We start from the raw sequence: 17648 nt of genomic DNA, 5'->3' as shown, positions 1-17648 counted from the left end.
CATTCTCTTAACCCGCGCCTCCAACATCGGCAGAAAGTCACGGTTGCTATTTGAGGCCGAAGACCAAATCAAGCTCGAGGAAATCAGTAGAAATATCAATTCTCGACCCTATACACCCTGCGTTACCTTGGAAGACATGGTCATTCAATGATTAAGAGAGCATGTTTTTGGATTAAAGATTACCATATTTTAGGCCAGGCTTACACGATCTTCATTACAAACTGATTTCTCGAGGCAAATTACTTTGAAGCTAGTTATTGCCCTGGCATGCTGCATAGCCATCGCAGAACCAGAGTGCAAAACTAATTAGAAAGAGGCCCCCTTCTTGCAAAAACAGAAAAGGCACAGATGTACTAAATTGACAGCATGCATCCTCAAGGAGCACAAAATAACTAGTGTAACTTGGAACTATCAATCGAACGATTACATCTGAGGCTCAAATTTACAAGAAAAAACAACTGCCAAAAAGTAAATCTCGTAATTTTCTTCACCTAGAAACAAACCATACTGAATTGGCCTGCATTGATGCAAGAGCTTGAACCAACATGGATGCAAAAACTATAGCCTTAATCATGGATCCGGTGCACGGGCTGGTAAAAGGCTTGTCCCTTTTTTCCGAGGGTCATCAATTCTTGTTGCGGGAGTTTCTAATTAGAATAGAAGTTGAGAGAATAGTTAAATTTCTCTGTATCTCAATCCCCAAGAAGACATAATGGTTGTCGCATACTAAGCTCCGCTTTGAGCGCTGGAAATCTCTCCAAGTCATGAGACTCACCAAGAACTTTCTGCATATAAACAAGGTACAGAATAAATAAACATAAGTGGAACCGATAAAAGGCACGTGTTCCCTTCCAAAAATTTTGTGAAGGATTCATGCCAAACCTAGACCATGCTAACATTGATTTTCGACGACCAACAGAAAGCCTGACCAAAGTAGAAAGTCTCTGGTTCTGTTGTTTTGGTCATTTCATACCGATAAGATAATGGATTTTTTATATGTACAAGTGATTATTAACCCACTTCATGAAAAATTAATTTTTCATGCACTGCTCGTTCACGTTGGCCAGTCATGGAGAGAGAAGTTTAAGAGTAGAAGGCGCGGAAATGAGAAGGAATGGTGGAACTCCCTGTTAGCAACTTGGGAGCCAAAACTTCCAAGTTTATTTGTTATTTTTTAAAGACATCCTTATAAAAATTATTTATCATATATTATCCGCTGACACTTTCCTAAAACTTTCCGTGAATCTATTTTTGAACGAGACATCCATGAAATCATATTAAATTCTTATTAAAAAATATGAACATGATATTAAACACAAGGAGATCAGAATCAAGCACATAAGTTGCAAAACTTTATTTTACTTTAAACGGCTCTTACAAAGTGTAAACAATTAAATAAAAACAAAAACAAAATCATAGTTTAAAATAAATAGAGACTTGGCAAAACTTCGGTGATTGGTAAGTTACCAATTTATGTGCATGATTTAAAAATTATTGTGCTCATGAAATATTCAAGAGCAAAACAAGAAAATTTTATGTCCATCCCCCTTCATAAATTATTAAAATATCTGGATCAAGTGCAAAATAAAATGATTTAGTTTATAATTTTACATGAAATATGCAATACTTTCCCTTCGAGCACACATGCCATCATATGCAATGTTTTTTGAACAGGAGTCTGGGGCAAAATTTTAAATGCAATAGTTATCTAAGCAAAATGATCGTCAATCTTGAACAAAGATTGTGGACTTCTATTCATCCATTCCGGAAGGGATTTTAATTCAAAAGTGAATAAATTTTATCGGATAGATCTTATTACCAATGATGCATTTAATGTATGGTAGAAGATATTGAGAAGCAGACTGTTATAGTTATGGATATGATTGGAAACTGGACTGAAATCTTTTCGGAGTAATGTGTATCTCACACTAAAACATAAAAAGGGATTGCATATCCCAACTAAAGAAACTACTTCACTAACACTATAGGAAAGATAATTAAGTAGTTCACTAAATAATGTAATTAGCAAAGCACTTTCTGAATTGATGAATATGCACCCATAGCAACATGCAGACCCAATAGCTAGCACACAGGAGCCAAAACATGTCCAGAAATATATGCAAACAAAGACAAGCATGGACAATCACAAATGCACCACACCCAAGTAAATGTCTTCATTATGCTTTTGCATTCTATCATTGTAACAAACAATGCTCACGGGAAAAAACCCATTGGCGAAGGCCACTTTAGTTCCCTATAGTTTGCACCGTGTGCACTTTAGCCCATAGAAGTTTTGGTGCAATGTTACCCTTGTGGGGGGGCGACCTTTTAACTTCTAATTGATAACAAGATCCAACAGAATATACTTTGTTTTTAGTGCACAAGCTATAGGGAATATGAGAGGTTAACACAGACAATTTATGCTACTAACAGAAGTTATCAAGCATCCAAAAACCACTAACTCATAATTATAAGAAGAAATATATGATTCATTTTGAATAAATATTGACAATTCAAGCAAAAAAAATTTAAATGGAAAGACTTCAGAGAAATGACATACCAGTGCCGCAGCATGGGCGTCTTGCAAAATATTCCCATCTATCTCCAACCTGGCAATAGGAAACTCTGGAAGATGTCCAGATTGCTTTTTACCAAGCAAGTCACCGGGTCCACGGAGAAGAAGATCCATATTTGCCAAGTAAAAACCATCTGATGACTTCTCCAGCACTTTCAGACGGTCAAGGCTGCTGGTTGTAGATGCTACCAGTAAGCATTTGGACTTCCTTGCCCCACGTCCAACTCGTCCTCTAAGTTGATGCAACTGAGCTATTCCAAATCTTTCAGCATTCATAACAACCATCATAGATGCATCTGGGACATCAACACCAATCTCAATTACTTGAGTGGAAAGCAGTATATGTGTTACACCAGATCTGAATCGTTTCAATGCTTCATCTTTATCATCACTCTTCATTTTTCCATGTAACAACCCACAGTTGAAACCCTGAAACCTGTGAGATATAACTTCAAGTTCAGCAGCAGCAGCACGTAGCTGAGGCAGTTGCTCTGATTGTTCAATGACTGGGTACACGAGATACACTCTCCCCCCTGCCTCTAACTCATCTCTCATCATCTGGCAAAATCAATTTAATAATCAATTAGTGTTGGTGGTAATAGCAGGGAGAGAGACGACAAGCAACTAGCAGAAGTATGGCTTTATTCCCGCCAACCTACTGAACTTTTGGAGTCACCAAATCTAGCCACTCTTTCAAGTCTTCTTTAAAATCAAAATTTCATGACATAGAATGCAAAAAAAGCCTTTGAACTTAACATGCAACAAGGAAACTCAAACATTATAATTTAAGATGGCAATAAAATTCGATATTTTAGATTACATTTTGGGTTTTTTATACATAAAACAGATTTATAAAGTTAATCTCCAATTTCAATCTCTCTCTTAATAATATAACTTCGTCTATGTTAAATCCTAAACGGATAACTAAACATTAATGTTATTCTACTGTATTACTTTTATCTAATTGAATATAGGATACATCCAAAATTGATTTTCACAACAAGGGGATTGTGCATCTTTAAAAACTTTCGTATGGATTGACATATCTTAAATTTTTTAGTATAACGACCATCACAAATTACTTATGCCAAACGACAGAACATAGTCACTAGCACGTTTATTTTAAAGAACATTAATTTTTCTAACAATATTTTCAGTAGAAGTTAGGCTAGGATTACAGTGTTCAAAATTGATATCATGCAATTTCAATTGCTAATAAAGGACACTTTAAATGAAGATTAATGTAGTCACTGCATAAAGTTTTGAAGTGGGATTAACAGATGGTGGAGTGCAAATAAAACCATTCCTAATAGAATTACTGCCAATGACATATACAAAGCTATGATTTACACTTTAAAGATACTAACAAAAAACATTGCAAACCATGAACATAGTAAGATCCATAAAGCAGATAGCTTAGTATCTGGTAGAAAAATATAACAAGACAGTACAAAAGTATTGGGATCTATTATAACATACATAATTTTGACTGAGAAATTATGATAGATGGAGGATCTTTCTTAAACACTATCTTTCTATTCACCAACAGTGCAAAGCGGTATGTACTTTGGAGGGGTTTGGAAATTTCACAAGTCTGTTCTTTCCCACCTCTTGGTCGTTCACCTCATTGTGATTTTTGTTTGGTCAATCCCCCAAAGAGAAAAATCAAATGACAATGGTAATGAACTACTATTGCAAGGGAGGTCAAATGGGTATTCTCCATAATGCACGTGCTGTGTTATAAAAGACCTCCAGAATATTCAGTGATTTAGTGTGTGCAGAACGGGTGAACTGACAGTATTTCAAAGGTTTGTTATCGAATAAGGTGATCATTCATCACACATAAGAAAATTTTAATTTGAAAAGAAAATGGAACAGAATAAACAGGGTAAGCTATCTCCAATCTCTCTGAAAAACGTCCAAGGACACTCCCCAAAATGTTACATGTTATAAGGTTCTTAATAAATGTTACAATGATTGTCATAAGTCCTGTTATAAAGTCCTCTAGGAAGGTAAGAAAAAGTCCCAAGCCTTAAGACATCCTGCTCATGTCATGAAGAAGTTACAAAATACTTGAGACGTGTTTTAAACTACACAGTACATTTAGACATGTTAAAATAAAACAGTACCAAACCTTGTAGACATCTTCAAAGCCATCATAATTTCCTTCAAAAATATATGTTTCAACGGGAACTCTTCCAGGAGGCAAGTCAGTTATCTGCCAACAAAGAAACCAAACAATGACCTTATAAGAGGTGAATTTAATTAAATCCACCAACAGCTTGTGTGTGTGTGTGTGTATTGTAAGAATTCATGGGGGCCCAAAAATCAGATGCATACCCACTTTATTAAGGGAAAAAAAATTGATATCTTCAATCCAAAACTTATACTAGAAGAACTCAACGATACAACTCCAAAATACAAGCTTAAATATATGTAAGCAGCTGTCTACTTTAACTGCTATGTATTACATGAATGAAGTATGCAGTGCCCCTTGTTAGCAACCAGAAAAGGAAATAAAATAAGTTAGAGAAGAAAACCATGACTTGTGGACAAATACTGTTTTTCACTAAACTTGCTTGAAATTGGTTTTGAAAGATGTATATGTGAAGTCTAGACACCCTTGTCCATAACCAAGATATAGATAACTAATGCCCAACATTATGAAATAAGGTTAAAAGATTTAAGGAAAGTTTTAAAAAGCTGCTCAAATGAAAAGATTATAACCGCTGAGGCAAAAGATTTAATTACTTGTGTTAAAGACATATCTCCATATAATGCCAGAGCAAGTGTCCTTGGAATGGGAGTGGCTGACATGGCAAGAACATGCGGGGCCATATGGAAATCACCTTCTGAAGATGTATCTGTGTTGGATGCTGACATTCTTGAACTTAGAGGGCTATGGTATAGCTGCAGAGATTAGGTTCCATGCCTCAATCACCCCGTCTTATAAAATAATCACAGAAAGATAATGAAACCTTGAGTTGCAAATGACAGCATTAAATTTTGTTTAAAATAAATGATAGTGAAATGATTTTCAGCACAAAATAGCAAAAAACAACTTAGAAGCATGCATCAGGTAAGAGATTCATCTTTGACAATGGAAGCGTCACAAATAAGTCATCAATGCTATTTACAAAATCCACTTTTTTGTTAATGACACTGCCAGCATTTCTTAGGTGGTAAATTAATAGCAAAGGTCTAAGCATAATGGTAAGAACAAGACTGGAGATTGTATCTTCTTCTTTCCAGGCTTGATAATACAATGAAAAAGGATATAAAAAGATGATTGCGTGTTTGATTCTATAAATAAAATAGAACTCCTAACAAATCAATCATGTAAGATGTAAGATAAAAACCATCTATCCAATTATAAAAAACCTTCCTTCCATCCTCTTAACTAATTTTGTGGATCAGTTCACTTCCATTTTAGCTTCATACTTCCAATTTAAACACTATTCCTGTCCTACATATCTTACAAAGTAAACACACCACTCCTCCCTCCTTCCATACCCCCACTTTCTTTCACCCTAGCAAAACTGATGTATCAGAATTGTTACAGAACTCACAAACATCATTAACTCTCCTGCCAAAGCTGATTTTTTGCTTTTCATTTTAAAGCAACACCAGGATATCCATTGCAATCTTAACAGAGTTTGAAGACAACCATTTCAAACTCCAAACTAATAGACCTTGGTTCCAACAACTTCACCGCGCCAATTAGCTCTTGAGACAGTCAAAACTCAGTACATACCACCTGCAATTTTCCACACTTCAGAAATTTTATTACATCAGTTTGACAGCATCCTAGAGCCCAGTAGAGTTATTATATCAATTTTCAGCACTTTTGTTTAAAAGAATAGGAGAATCTATGCAGCAGAAATAATAGTTGGACCTACAGTGAAATATATGTAGCTCCTGCATAAATTTAAGGAGCCAGTCTTCAGAGTATGTTTTGGAAAATCATGATCAATGGGAAAGCATAAAGATGTAAAATTCACTATTTAGTCCAAAACATTTCTTGCTCTTGAGTCAAACATATTCAGTGATGGGCCAGCAAACCAGGCTGCAATTGAAGCATGATCAGATATACAGGAAATCAACACAAGGAAATGATTTTATAAAACAACAAAATATTGTTCTACAAATGCTAAAGAAACCTGCTCAGTAAATATTGCATTTTTTGGCAGTGTTGGAGGGGGTGATTTAGCACCAGACCTTGACAGTTTCTTACAGATAATGGGCCTCTTTCAAGTTCCTTTTTCTAGGTGACATTAATGGGGGTTGATTGAGGGCCAGGGTGTGTCAGCTCTTACTGATAATAAAAGTTTTATAATGTGCTCTATATGCAGCTCTGTAAGATGAAGTAATAAAAAGTGATTTAATATCTTGTTTCCCAAAAACTGTGACCAAAAACAAACAAAATGGGGGGAACAATTCACAGACAAACCCAAGTTCAAAACTGAAACATGGTTGAGTGCAGTAGTACAGAGCTTATGAGAAACACATCAAATATTACCGACCCATGTAAAATTCTCAGCTATAAATTATCAATCCACATCGCAAAATTCTTGCCTAAGAATTTTGGAATTACATCACTAATTCATATAAAATCATCCTTCACCTGACATATATTCTCCCATTGTCAATAAGTTTGGAAACCAATGATCCCATAGGCCACATCAACTCAGTAATGATTACACAACCCTATCCCTTCTCATTGTCCTTAAAATGCATCCATATCATAAAAAAGCACCAAAGTTGTGTATGAAAGTTGCATAAAAAACTCTACACAGCCAGCTCAGTACCTCCACTTGCTTCCACCACTGAAATTCAGTTTCTCTGACCATTCAAAGCAACCACAAATCTCCAGAATCATTCACCGAAACAAGCTTCAATTATCAAGTCATTGGCCTATAACATGTGATGGATCATGAAGAGTGACTTGCAGGATTAACATTTGCTTATTCCAAGTTTTTAATATTTTTCATGAACTTTATATTTCCTATTTTAGCACTTAAGAAACTATTAGGATTTAGTTCTATAACCTATTACTATGTTTTTCTATGGTTTAATGTTCCCCTTTTTTTTCAGATGAGCATAGAAGCTCAACTACCTCGGTGAGTGTTGAACCCGTAACCTCTGGCTCAACTCCCATTCCAACTGGGCTAATGTGTTTCAGCTTGAAGTAGCTTCAAACCCATACAAGCCACTGCAGTTAGGCATTAGTAATGAGTCTGAACATTGATTGATCAAATAAATGAGTATTTGAGATTTCATAGAATTCTCTTAAATTTTTTATTGTTTTTGTTTTTGCTCATCGCTTGGTTTGACATCAATGGGAATATGGAGAAGATTTTTGTACTTAAAATTTGATCTTTTTGAATCTTTTCTAATCTACATGCCACAATATTCTCAAAAAAATTGAACACCAAGAAAAACTAAAGAAACGAAATCATCATGCTGTTTGAGTAAATCTTCAATAACAAGGAAGCAATAACAAGCGATTGCAACAACAAAAGACAAAAGACATGAAATAACAGATTAAGTTAACTAGTTATTTACAGTAAAAAGTCGTCATACTAGAACAAGGAGGCAGACAACCTTACTATTAAACCTTCCTCTCTGGATCACACCAAAGCGTTGTTGCTCATCTACTATAGCAATGCGTAAAGCAGAGAATTCTACATTCTCAGATATCAAACTGTGGGTTCCAATGACCATAGAGATGTCTCCACTTTGGAGATCCTGTCAATTAATTCAATGAAAAAGAATCTCAAAGATTGTCTTTTAAAAATCAAACAAGCACTTGATAAAAAAGCATACCCTACGAATCATCCGTGATTGTTTCAATGGGGTTGACCCTGTTAATAAAGCAACAGAAGGCTTTGACTCGACTTCATCCATAGTCTCTAGCAAATTAAGTAAGTGTTCATAATGTTGGATCGCAAGCAACTCAGTTGGAACCATGAAAGCTGCCTAAAGTACAGAAACCTCATTATATATATGTAACACAGAACATACACATTGCAAAGTGATAACTATCAAAGAAGTTAACATGACAAAATATGTGGGAACAATCCAGAAAAATAAAATTAATTAAGAAACAAATACATGTATTGCATAATATGTTCATGAAGTGGTCAACCTGATAACCAGAACCAATAACCTCCATACAAGCCAGAAAAGCTACAATCGTTTTCCCACATCCAACATCACCCTGAAACAAACATCAAATTTGAAGAATGAAATCTTTTTCAGAGTTCAATAATCTCAATCACGAGCCACAAAGTTTAACATAGAATCTGATTACTCTATACTGATAACCAAAAATAACTCTTTGGATAAGCTCAAAACAGAACATCAGATTGAAAGCAAATAGAAACAGGTTCTACATTGTTTTTAGTGATAAAACAACTAGTCATACAAAATCCAGAACCTGTAAGAGTCGATTCATGGGAACTGGTCGCTTCAGATCCCATATAATTTGTGAAGAAGCACTTAGCTGGCTTGAAGTAAGGGAATATGGAAGAGCCTTCAAGAATTTCTTGGTGAGATTGGACCAATCTTCCACATAAACAGCATTCAACTCAGGTTTACTGTACTTGTTCAGCAGTCCATCTTTCTCCATTCGCGAGCCAAGACCTTCAAGCATTTGAAATAAGCGCCCCAACTGCAGAGAGTGTGATACACTAGAGTTAATAAAAGAAAAGCCATGAGACATCAGCACAAAAACAACTTGCAATACAAGGAAAAGGCAGAAACAACAAGCTTCAAGTAAAATAGATAGTGACCTTCCAGCTACTAAAAAAAGAAAAGCGAAAAAGATGCAACCCAGTCAATGGCTGTAAAGTGTAAACAAGATTTTGGAAACGATCAAGTGATGATGTCACCAGGAGCATTATCATCAATTAAATAGCATGCATTCCAGATCATAATTGCACTCCCTTTTATAAAACGGTCTGCTACTGCAATGAATCATGTACGAGTGAATACATAATGTCTCACAGCAATACAATTGTGATTCATATGCCATATAGTAACATGAAATTTAAGATCACCTGTAGATAAAAGAACTCATCAAAAATAAGCCTTTTGCGAGCTAAATCAGCCTCATCTGCATTTTTTGGCTGGTGAATCCCTATATATGCCTGCAATTTTTTGTGAAAATAAATTTAGGTTTATCAAAATAAGCAAGCATTGACAGGAAATAACAGCCACACATGCCATATTTGTGCACATAAATAGAGGCACTGCCATAATTAAATGTTCAAAATGCAATTTATTTTATTGTTGAAATATTATTTTATAGCATTCTAATCCGTTGAGGAACTTCGACACCCACACTGATCACTGATCAGAACTCCTAAAAGCTCAAGACTGTTTGGAAGAAGACAGAACTGAGGCACAGCAACCACCCAATTTACCTCAAAACTTGATGACAACATAGATGATCTATCAGCAAATCAAGCACATTATCACTAGTAACATTAATGGTCATTCTCGTTATATGAAGAACCAAATATGCATTAATATATCAATAATTGAAACATATTCTAGAAGACTTCCTTACTTCGTGGAGACGTAAAAGTCCAAAATCCTGAATGATTTCTTTTGGAATAGGATCAACATCAGCAAGCAGGGCTCGTACAGCTCTGCAAGACATAAGAGAAAGGTAAGAACATGTAGATACCTCTAAACTACACATTGTTGTCTCATAAACTAAAAAAAATTAGCTTGAGCCCCTAAACCATTCCTTTTTTGGTGATCAATTTTTCTTTCAGATTAAACTAATAAGTAAACTTCTTTCATGTATACTATGATGTTGACGCAACTGAAAAGAAGCATAAAACTGCTGAATTCGAAGAAAATGCCTTTGGGGGGTAGGATTGTCATATTTTAAAAAAATAGTCTAATAAAAAAGAAATTATGAAATCACTCACCATGGTTAAGAGGGCGAGTGCACTTAAATTATTTTAAGGAAAATCTACATTATTGTCACTCTAAACACATTTTAGAGAACAAAGACCAACTAATTCTATTACTTTTTTTAGTTATGGAACAAAATATGAGAAGAATGATTACTGCCACGCAGCATTCCTGAGTACTTTCCTAATGTCACGCCTCAAGCACATAAAGTATATATGCTATTCATGAAAAGAAGTCACAACAGTATTGCTGCCACATGGTGGGGGAAAATGGGCTAATAGTAGTGCACTGCACCACTTTGTGCAAAATATTAGGAAAATTATGGAGAAGCATGATTCAACCAGATTCATGCAATGTTTGATTGATCTGAAAATGTAAGCAAATGGTTGTTTAAAAAACACATGGGACTTTTTCTTTCCTTTTTTTTCCGACTAGGACATTTTCTTGGAGATCTATTTTGTTGAATAACTCTTTTGACCAAAATCAAGCATTTGGAGAACACAATCCTTACTGAAGTTTCTATCAAAAAGCTCATCTACAGAGGTAAGGAAAATGTTAAGAACCATCAGAATGAACTTGCCAAAAGGTTTCGCAGTGTCAAAAAAGCAGGTACAACATATAATTCTCTAACGTCTACAGAAAACTCAACATTGTTGGTCAACAAATGTGGTTCATATCTTGGAATACACTAAACCAGATCTCTTTTCTTTAGATAAGAGGAAATTGTGTAAATGCCAAAAAAGAATTGCAAAAGCATCATTTTCTTATATATAAGCAATTAATGCCAACTGAACAGCATGAAAGGAATAGCAAATAACAAATAAGAGACAATAAAAGGCTTAGCTTCATGCTCTACACATGCACACATATCCTAAAGAAGGATTAGACTTGAATCATTAATCATACAAGCAACAGGAACTAAGAAAAGGAGCTGTCTTTGAATGACAGGAGATGCCAAGCTACAAAGGGTATCGCACAAAACCTTGAAATAGTATCCCGAAGAAAGTCAGGATTTAAGCCTCCTTTTGAAGGGTATATAGGATATGGCCTCCCTTCCGCAATAGAAGATGTATCTTCTCTGTCTTTTAGCACATCAATATTGTATTCTCTTATTTCATAGTGATCTCCTTTAGTACTCATGGTTCTAACCTACATCACAACACATTCACGCACCAAGTCTCAAAATGCCCAAAACTCAAAACATGATGTCAATGAATAAATCAAACATCTTGAGAATAGAATTAAAGGGGAACCATGCATCATATGGAAAAAAATATAACCACTTCTTTTTATAATAACAAAATCTAATTATTTTAGTAATTGCTGATCCTACTATGCTACTTGAAGAATCAATTCACACTATCATATTTTTTATACCTAAATAGACCACTATAGAAATGACAGACACTGAAATATGTGTGACATCAGCAGTAACGACCAAGCTCAAAACATCTAAGAAATCATTTCCATAAAAGAATATCTGACTACCGACACCCTTTTCCAGAAAATTCAACATACAATCATCATTAGGATGGAGGCACAATGCTGGTTGACAATTAGTTCACAAACTATCGTTTTTGAATGGGTAAAACTATAAAAGTTCTATTGCGACAAAGGGTATAATACAAGGGATGATAAAACAAAAACAATAAGGAAAAGAAAGAAATGTTAAAGCACGAAAAAAGCTAGATTCTGAGCCTTAAGAAAGTAAGAATAGACAGGAGGACAGAATCCCCTTTCATGCTAGTGCAAGCTACTATAATCCACTAATTAACATGACAAGTAGATGGGAGAATTTCACAAGTAAACAAACGGTTATACATCCTAGAAAAGAAGTTGGTTTACGGGAAGGGATCACACAACCATATTTTTTAATATCAGGAGAACTAATTCACAAAATGCATAAACAAATAATATCATAAGCAATATGGTACCTATATGAATATAAAAATATAAAGGGGAAAAGGCAAAAAAAAATGAAGAGGGAAAGAGGCTTCTCTCATTTCTCTTGACTAATTCAATCAAAGAGAAAATGTACATGAAAAGATTCTTTGGAAAAAATTGCAGAAAAGAAAAGGGAAATGTCTCCACACAAATAGATTAAATGTATGTGTGAGTGCAATGTACAATCATACATGCATGAAGTGGAAACTTTACATCAATTATTCTCTAGAAGCGCTATCCAAGCCCTAAAAAACCTCCAAAGCTAGTTTCTGGAAAGGACAACTTCAATAAAAGGTCTCAAACAAAAAGTACAAAATACAGCATCCAAAAGTTTATAAATGTTTTTTCACCCCAACACCACCTTGGAAAACAAGTTCACAAAATATGCATTTACACAACTTGAAGTAAATTAGTCTACAGCATCCCTCATTGGAAATACAAGTAAAATGACTCATGCAAAGTAGAAACTTCATAGAAACAGCAGGCCAAACGAAGAAGAAAGATCCAGTAATGGGATTCATTACAAATTTCTTGCCCTTGTTCAAGCTAACACTCCTAGATGAAACAATATGAAAACAACTGAATATACCTTTATCAAGACACAGAAAAAAAGAGCATCCAGCGGAGAATTCCTACTCACCTTACCACTAACACAGACAACATCTCCCAAGTTATGTTTCGCTTCGACTTTTTTAAGAAATGGTAGACAAGTAAAACGGGTGCCACGAAAATATTTCTTAAGGTGCAGATAAATCGTTTTCTTTCCTCCAGTACTGTTGTCATCAATCAAGTGCTTAGATTCATTGTTTATAATCTCACAAGCCACAATCACTTCAGCAAATGCTAGTGAATAACTGGCTCTAACAGCCCTGAAAAACAAATGGTCAATAATATCAATATTGATACACAAACTTCCCATTCACTTAATGATCAATGCATCAACAGACAAGCACGCAGAAGATGTGTGTAGTTAGACATGAAAATGTATAAGTGCACATGAAGAGAGTGGATATTATGCACAATAAGAAACTGGAAATCGAATAAATATAAGAAAATATCTAAATATGCTGAGACACATAGTGTCCTTAAAAACAGGTTTAAAACTTTAATTACACAAGACCTGGCAGCATGATGTTAGCCAAAAAAAACAAGAACAGTGCATTGAAGGGATAGACGCAACAAATTCCCACAATCATGTACTCTGTTTTCCCTTACCTAATATAAGTGATACAGGAACTCCGAGAACTTATTAAAACACAGGCCAAAATATGTTGATGTACTGAAAAACAGTCTGACATTTTGTTCGTCCAGCATAAAGAATGAGAGGGTAAGAATTTCGGGAACGATACCTCAATACCTGGAAGATGTTACTTTCCCAACAGAAATCAAATACTGTCCATCGTCAATTCCAAAATGTGCATTCTGCAAATCAGCATAGGTTCGAGGAAAATGTTGCAGCAACTTCCGCAGCTGCATGAATGTGACAAGAATGTGAACCCATGTCCTATTCCAATTATAAGAACATAAAAGAACTTTAACTTTTAACATTATCTGCAACAGACCCTACCGTGTAAAAACCACAATTTTCCAGCTGACGACGTTGCCTAGTACTTAACCCAGGTAGGCAACTGATAGGTTTATCAAGATATGCAACATTTACTTGTGATTCAGGCTCCACTTTGGTAGTGTATTCTTCCATGCCAATTTTAGGAACTATTTTTTCTTCAATTTCCAACGTCATGTCCGGAGAATATAAAGGCAAACTGTGAAAATTTTCTTCTTTTATTTCTTTTGATGTATATGTATTTTCTTCCCTGAATTCACTTAATATGTATGAGCTTTCGCATCTTAATTCTTTTGGCATGGAAGAGTTCACATTTTCAGTGTGTGGAGAAGCCAACTGTTCATGAAGAGTATCTGGATCAACACATTTCACACCCATAGCATTTGGAAGAAATCCTTCCAGAATTTTAGCTGCTAAAAGGCTGTTAATTTCAGACTCGTCATACAGTTCCACTGGAGGAGAACTACCCAAGACAATGGATGGAAATGTTTTACATGCCAAGGAGACATCAAAATCATCTGTATCATCTTTGGCATTCCCTCTAAATTGTTTTGCAGCTGTTTCATTCTCGATTAAATCATGAAAACCATCATAATCCATGAGCGCTTGGACCTGCACGAAATTAAAAATTGCAAGTCAAAGAACATTTAGAATGAAGAGCTAGATAACACTCAAGACAATGCAGACAAAGCATTCTTCATATTCCATTAACATAGAGAATAATTACACGATGATGTTGGATAAAACCTTGTGAAAATACAAAACCTAAAACAAATGGGTGGGGTGACTTTCACTAACAAGAATGATTGATCCATACTTATGAGATGCCTCTTGATTACAAGCTGCTGGGCATTTTTCCTCAGGAAATCTTCATGATCGATTTCTCAGCTATTAGCTGTGATCTCTAACATATTATTTTTGTTCTAGATCACATTTTACCCAACAGACTTGCATGTCGTTCACTCTTGGGGGGGGGGTGTTCAAAAGAAAAGGGAAAGGCAATAAAAGTAAGGACTCTCATTAAGTCTAAATAGTTTAATTACAATACTTTGCAGGTAAGAAATATCCAAACAATAGGATTGATAGAAATTCAAATACTGTTATCGAGTTTTACCATCAACCCAGGTCGTTTTTATTTCTCCGTGTCACCTTTTTCATCCTTTCATCTTGAATGGAATCGAGCTGCTAATACATTTAGATTTTTTTTCCACACATGGCCAAAGTATTCTCCGCCATCAAGTTTCTATAACTACTCATTACGGATCCAAGATTTGCTAATGCTTCACGTCATCTTGAAGAAAAGGCCCATTGCAGTGGGTGAAGATATTGTAGAAACAAAAGAAAAAAATGACAAGGAGAACAAATGCAAAAGAAATCTAATCTGTCAACACACTCGTTTACCCTGTTTAGCAATTTTGACCGATTTGATATACTTTGTTCGCCATGCTTGCCTGCTTGTTTAAACAACCTTTCCACAAATGTATGCTTCGAACAAGAAGGCAGCTTCGATATCCTGAAGACGAAATTATTAAACCTGCAACTCAAAAGGGAAAATTCAGATTGTTGGAAGTATTCTCGAAAAAAAATATCCTTTGATCAGAATAAAATAAGAATACAATAAGCACCTCATGTTTCTACTCAAAGCACTTCGATACCCTCTCTCAGCTTTAAAGAAAACTAAAGTTGTCGGCCATTTTCCACTACAACACTGAAATGGAATCTTTGATCAAGAGATAAATAAATAGAGAGCTGTAATTCTTCTTTTTGTAAGAAAAAAAAACCTAGATAATTATTTCAATAACAATTTATAGAAAAAAAAATAAGTAAATATCATTCCTATGCTTACAATACGAAACGATCCCATAGCTGATAGAGTCGGTGCCATGAGAAGCAAGCTCAAAACATGAGCATGTCCTGTCCTTCCTAATTATAAAGTCGATGCAATGAAGAAAGAAGAAAGAAAGAAAGAAAGAGACGCCTTCCGTTCGATTCCGTGTTTATAATCAGTATCTAATTTATGACTGGTTTCGATTTTATTTTTTTAAGAAATACATTGCTTCTTCCCTTTACCCTTTGACACGAACTGTAAATACCAGTGGGTGTGGAAAGAAGAAGAGCTCGTATCCAGAGGCGGGAGATATTATTATTGTTATTGTTATAACAAAAGCCCAGCTTCGCTTTCCCGGCCCAATTCATGAGCCCGCATCAATTCATGTGAAAACAGGCCGAAATCAATTTAATTTAGTCACTGCATTTGTCTTTAAAGTCGATATGTACCCCCGTATTTTCAATTTTTTCATTCACAGCTGATTAGCGTCAAGTGTTTTGTGAACCAACCTTTCGATTAGGGATAAAATGACCAATTTCTGCATGGAATTTTTTCATGGGAAATGTTAGGAGCACGTTGAAACTTGCATGATTTAGAATTTAGTTGAAAAATAAATTATTTGAAAATCAAATTATAATATCCAACTAAACAATAAAGTGAATAGAAACGAAACAAGATTTTAGATACAGATAAATATATATATATATATATATGAATGGCTTTGATATGCAACCCATTTAGAGAGTGTTTGGGATAACAGTATTAATTATTTTAAAGTGTTTTTTATTTAAAAATATATTAAAATAATATTTTTTTATTTTTAAAATTTTATTTTTATTATTAACATGTCAAAATAATTAAAAAATAATATTTTTTTTCAAAACACAGGTTAAAACCTCGACACCTCTTGATAGGAATTAACTTTAAAAAGGAGATTTTTTAAAACTATTGTGTTTGGCTCGTCGTGCACAATAAATATCATGCCGGGTTAAAATATTTCGTTGTTTTTATGCAATACAAAGAGGATGCACCTCATCACCTGTTCTTTTCTTGAAAAAACTCGAACCAGTTTTCGTTTATTTTTTTTAGCTAATCCTTTTGCTTTACATGTTTCGAAATCGGTCTCCGGTTGTTATGCTTTTTTCTTCTTGCTGGACATAATGTGTTGTTTTTTTGCTTTCGGGATCAAGAGCATAAATTCCAAATTTTATTTTATTTTATTTTATTTTATTTTTTATTAATATAGATGTTTTAATCAACTTGCGCGCACCTTGATTAATTTTACGAGTCATGAAATCTTGTTTTTTGCTTTTGGGATCAAGATCACAAATTCCAAATTTTATTTTATTTTATTTCAATTTACTTATTATTAACGTACATGTTTTAGTCAACTTGCACATGTATTTTAATTAATTTTACAGGTCATAAAATTGATCATGTAAACTTTTAGTGACCATTATATTAATAATTACAAGATTTAAATTTAAAATCATAAAAAAATAAACACCTTAATTCCGAACTCTTATCATCTAAATTATAATTTTAAAATTTTAAAATCAAGTTAGATGTCCTCGTAAAGTAAGGGTCAAGGCTCATCATGTTTTGCAACGACACTTGCAAGCTTAAAATATTAAAAAAATAATGTTTTGAAAATAATATTGAGACTGTTTAAATAGAAATGAAAATATAATGGGTATTGAAAATCAAGAATAGCAAACGATATAACTTTTATTCTAGATATCTCAAAGTTCGTAAATATAACTTAACTCTTATAGTTCACTAAAATCAACTAATTTTTATAGTATAAG

The 17648-nt window shown here is 34.4% G+C and overlaps 1 protein-coding gene across 1 annotated transcript; it reads right to left on the bottom strand.

The window, feature by feature from the left end:
* Nucleotides 1–303: 303 nt before the first annotated feature.
* Nucleotides 304–16143, bottom strand: LOC118046381 (ATP-dependent DNA helicase homolog RECG1, chloroplastic/mitochondrial). The gene is made up of 17 exons (XM_035055255.2): nucleotides 15859–16143; nucleotides 15638–15720; nucleotides 15414–15546; nucleotides 14016–14624; nucleotides 13806–13918; nucleotides 13089–13317; nucleotides 11487–11653; nucleotides 10149–10230; nucleotides 9637–9726; nucleotides 9015–9248; nucleotides 8724–8795; nucleotides 8402–8554; nucleotides 8180–8323; nucleotides 5327–5485; nucleotides 4710–4793; nucleotides 2561–3133; nucleotides 304–785 (listed from the first exon to the last, which is right to left on the bottom strand). Exons 1-17 carry the CDS (start codon nucleotides 15895–15897, stop codon nucleotides 693–695), a joined length of 3057 nt encoding a protein of 1018 aa, XP_034911146.1. The 5' UTR covers nucleotides 15898–16143; the 3' UTR covers nucleotides 304–692.
* Nucleotides 16144–17648: the final 1505 nt, after the last annotated feature.

Source organism: Populus alba, chromosome 10, assembly GCF_005239225.2.
Source record: "Populus alba chromosome 10, ASM523922v2, whole genome shotgun sequence".
Taxonomy (NCBI): domain Eukaryota; kingdom Viridiplantae; phylum Streptophyta; class Magnoliopsida; order Malpighiales; family Salicaceae; genus Populus; species Populus alba.
This window is presented reverse-complemented; position numbering and strand designations above follow the sequence as displayed.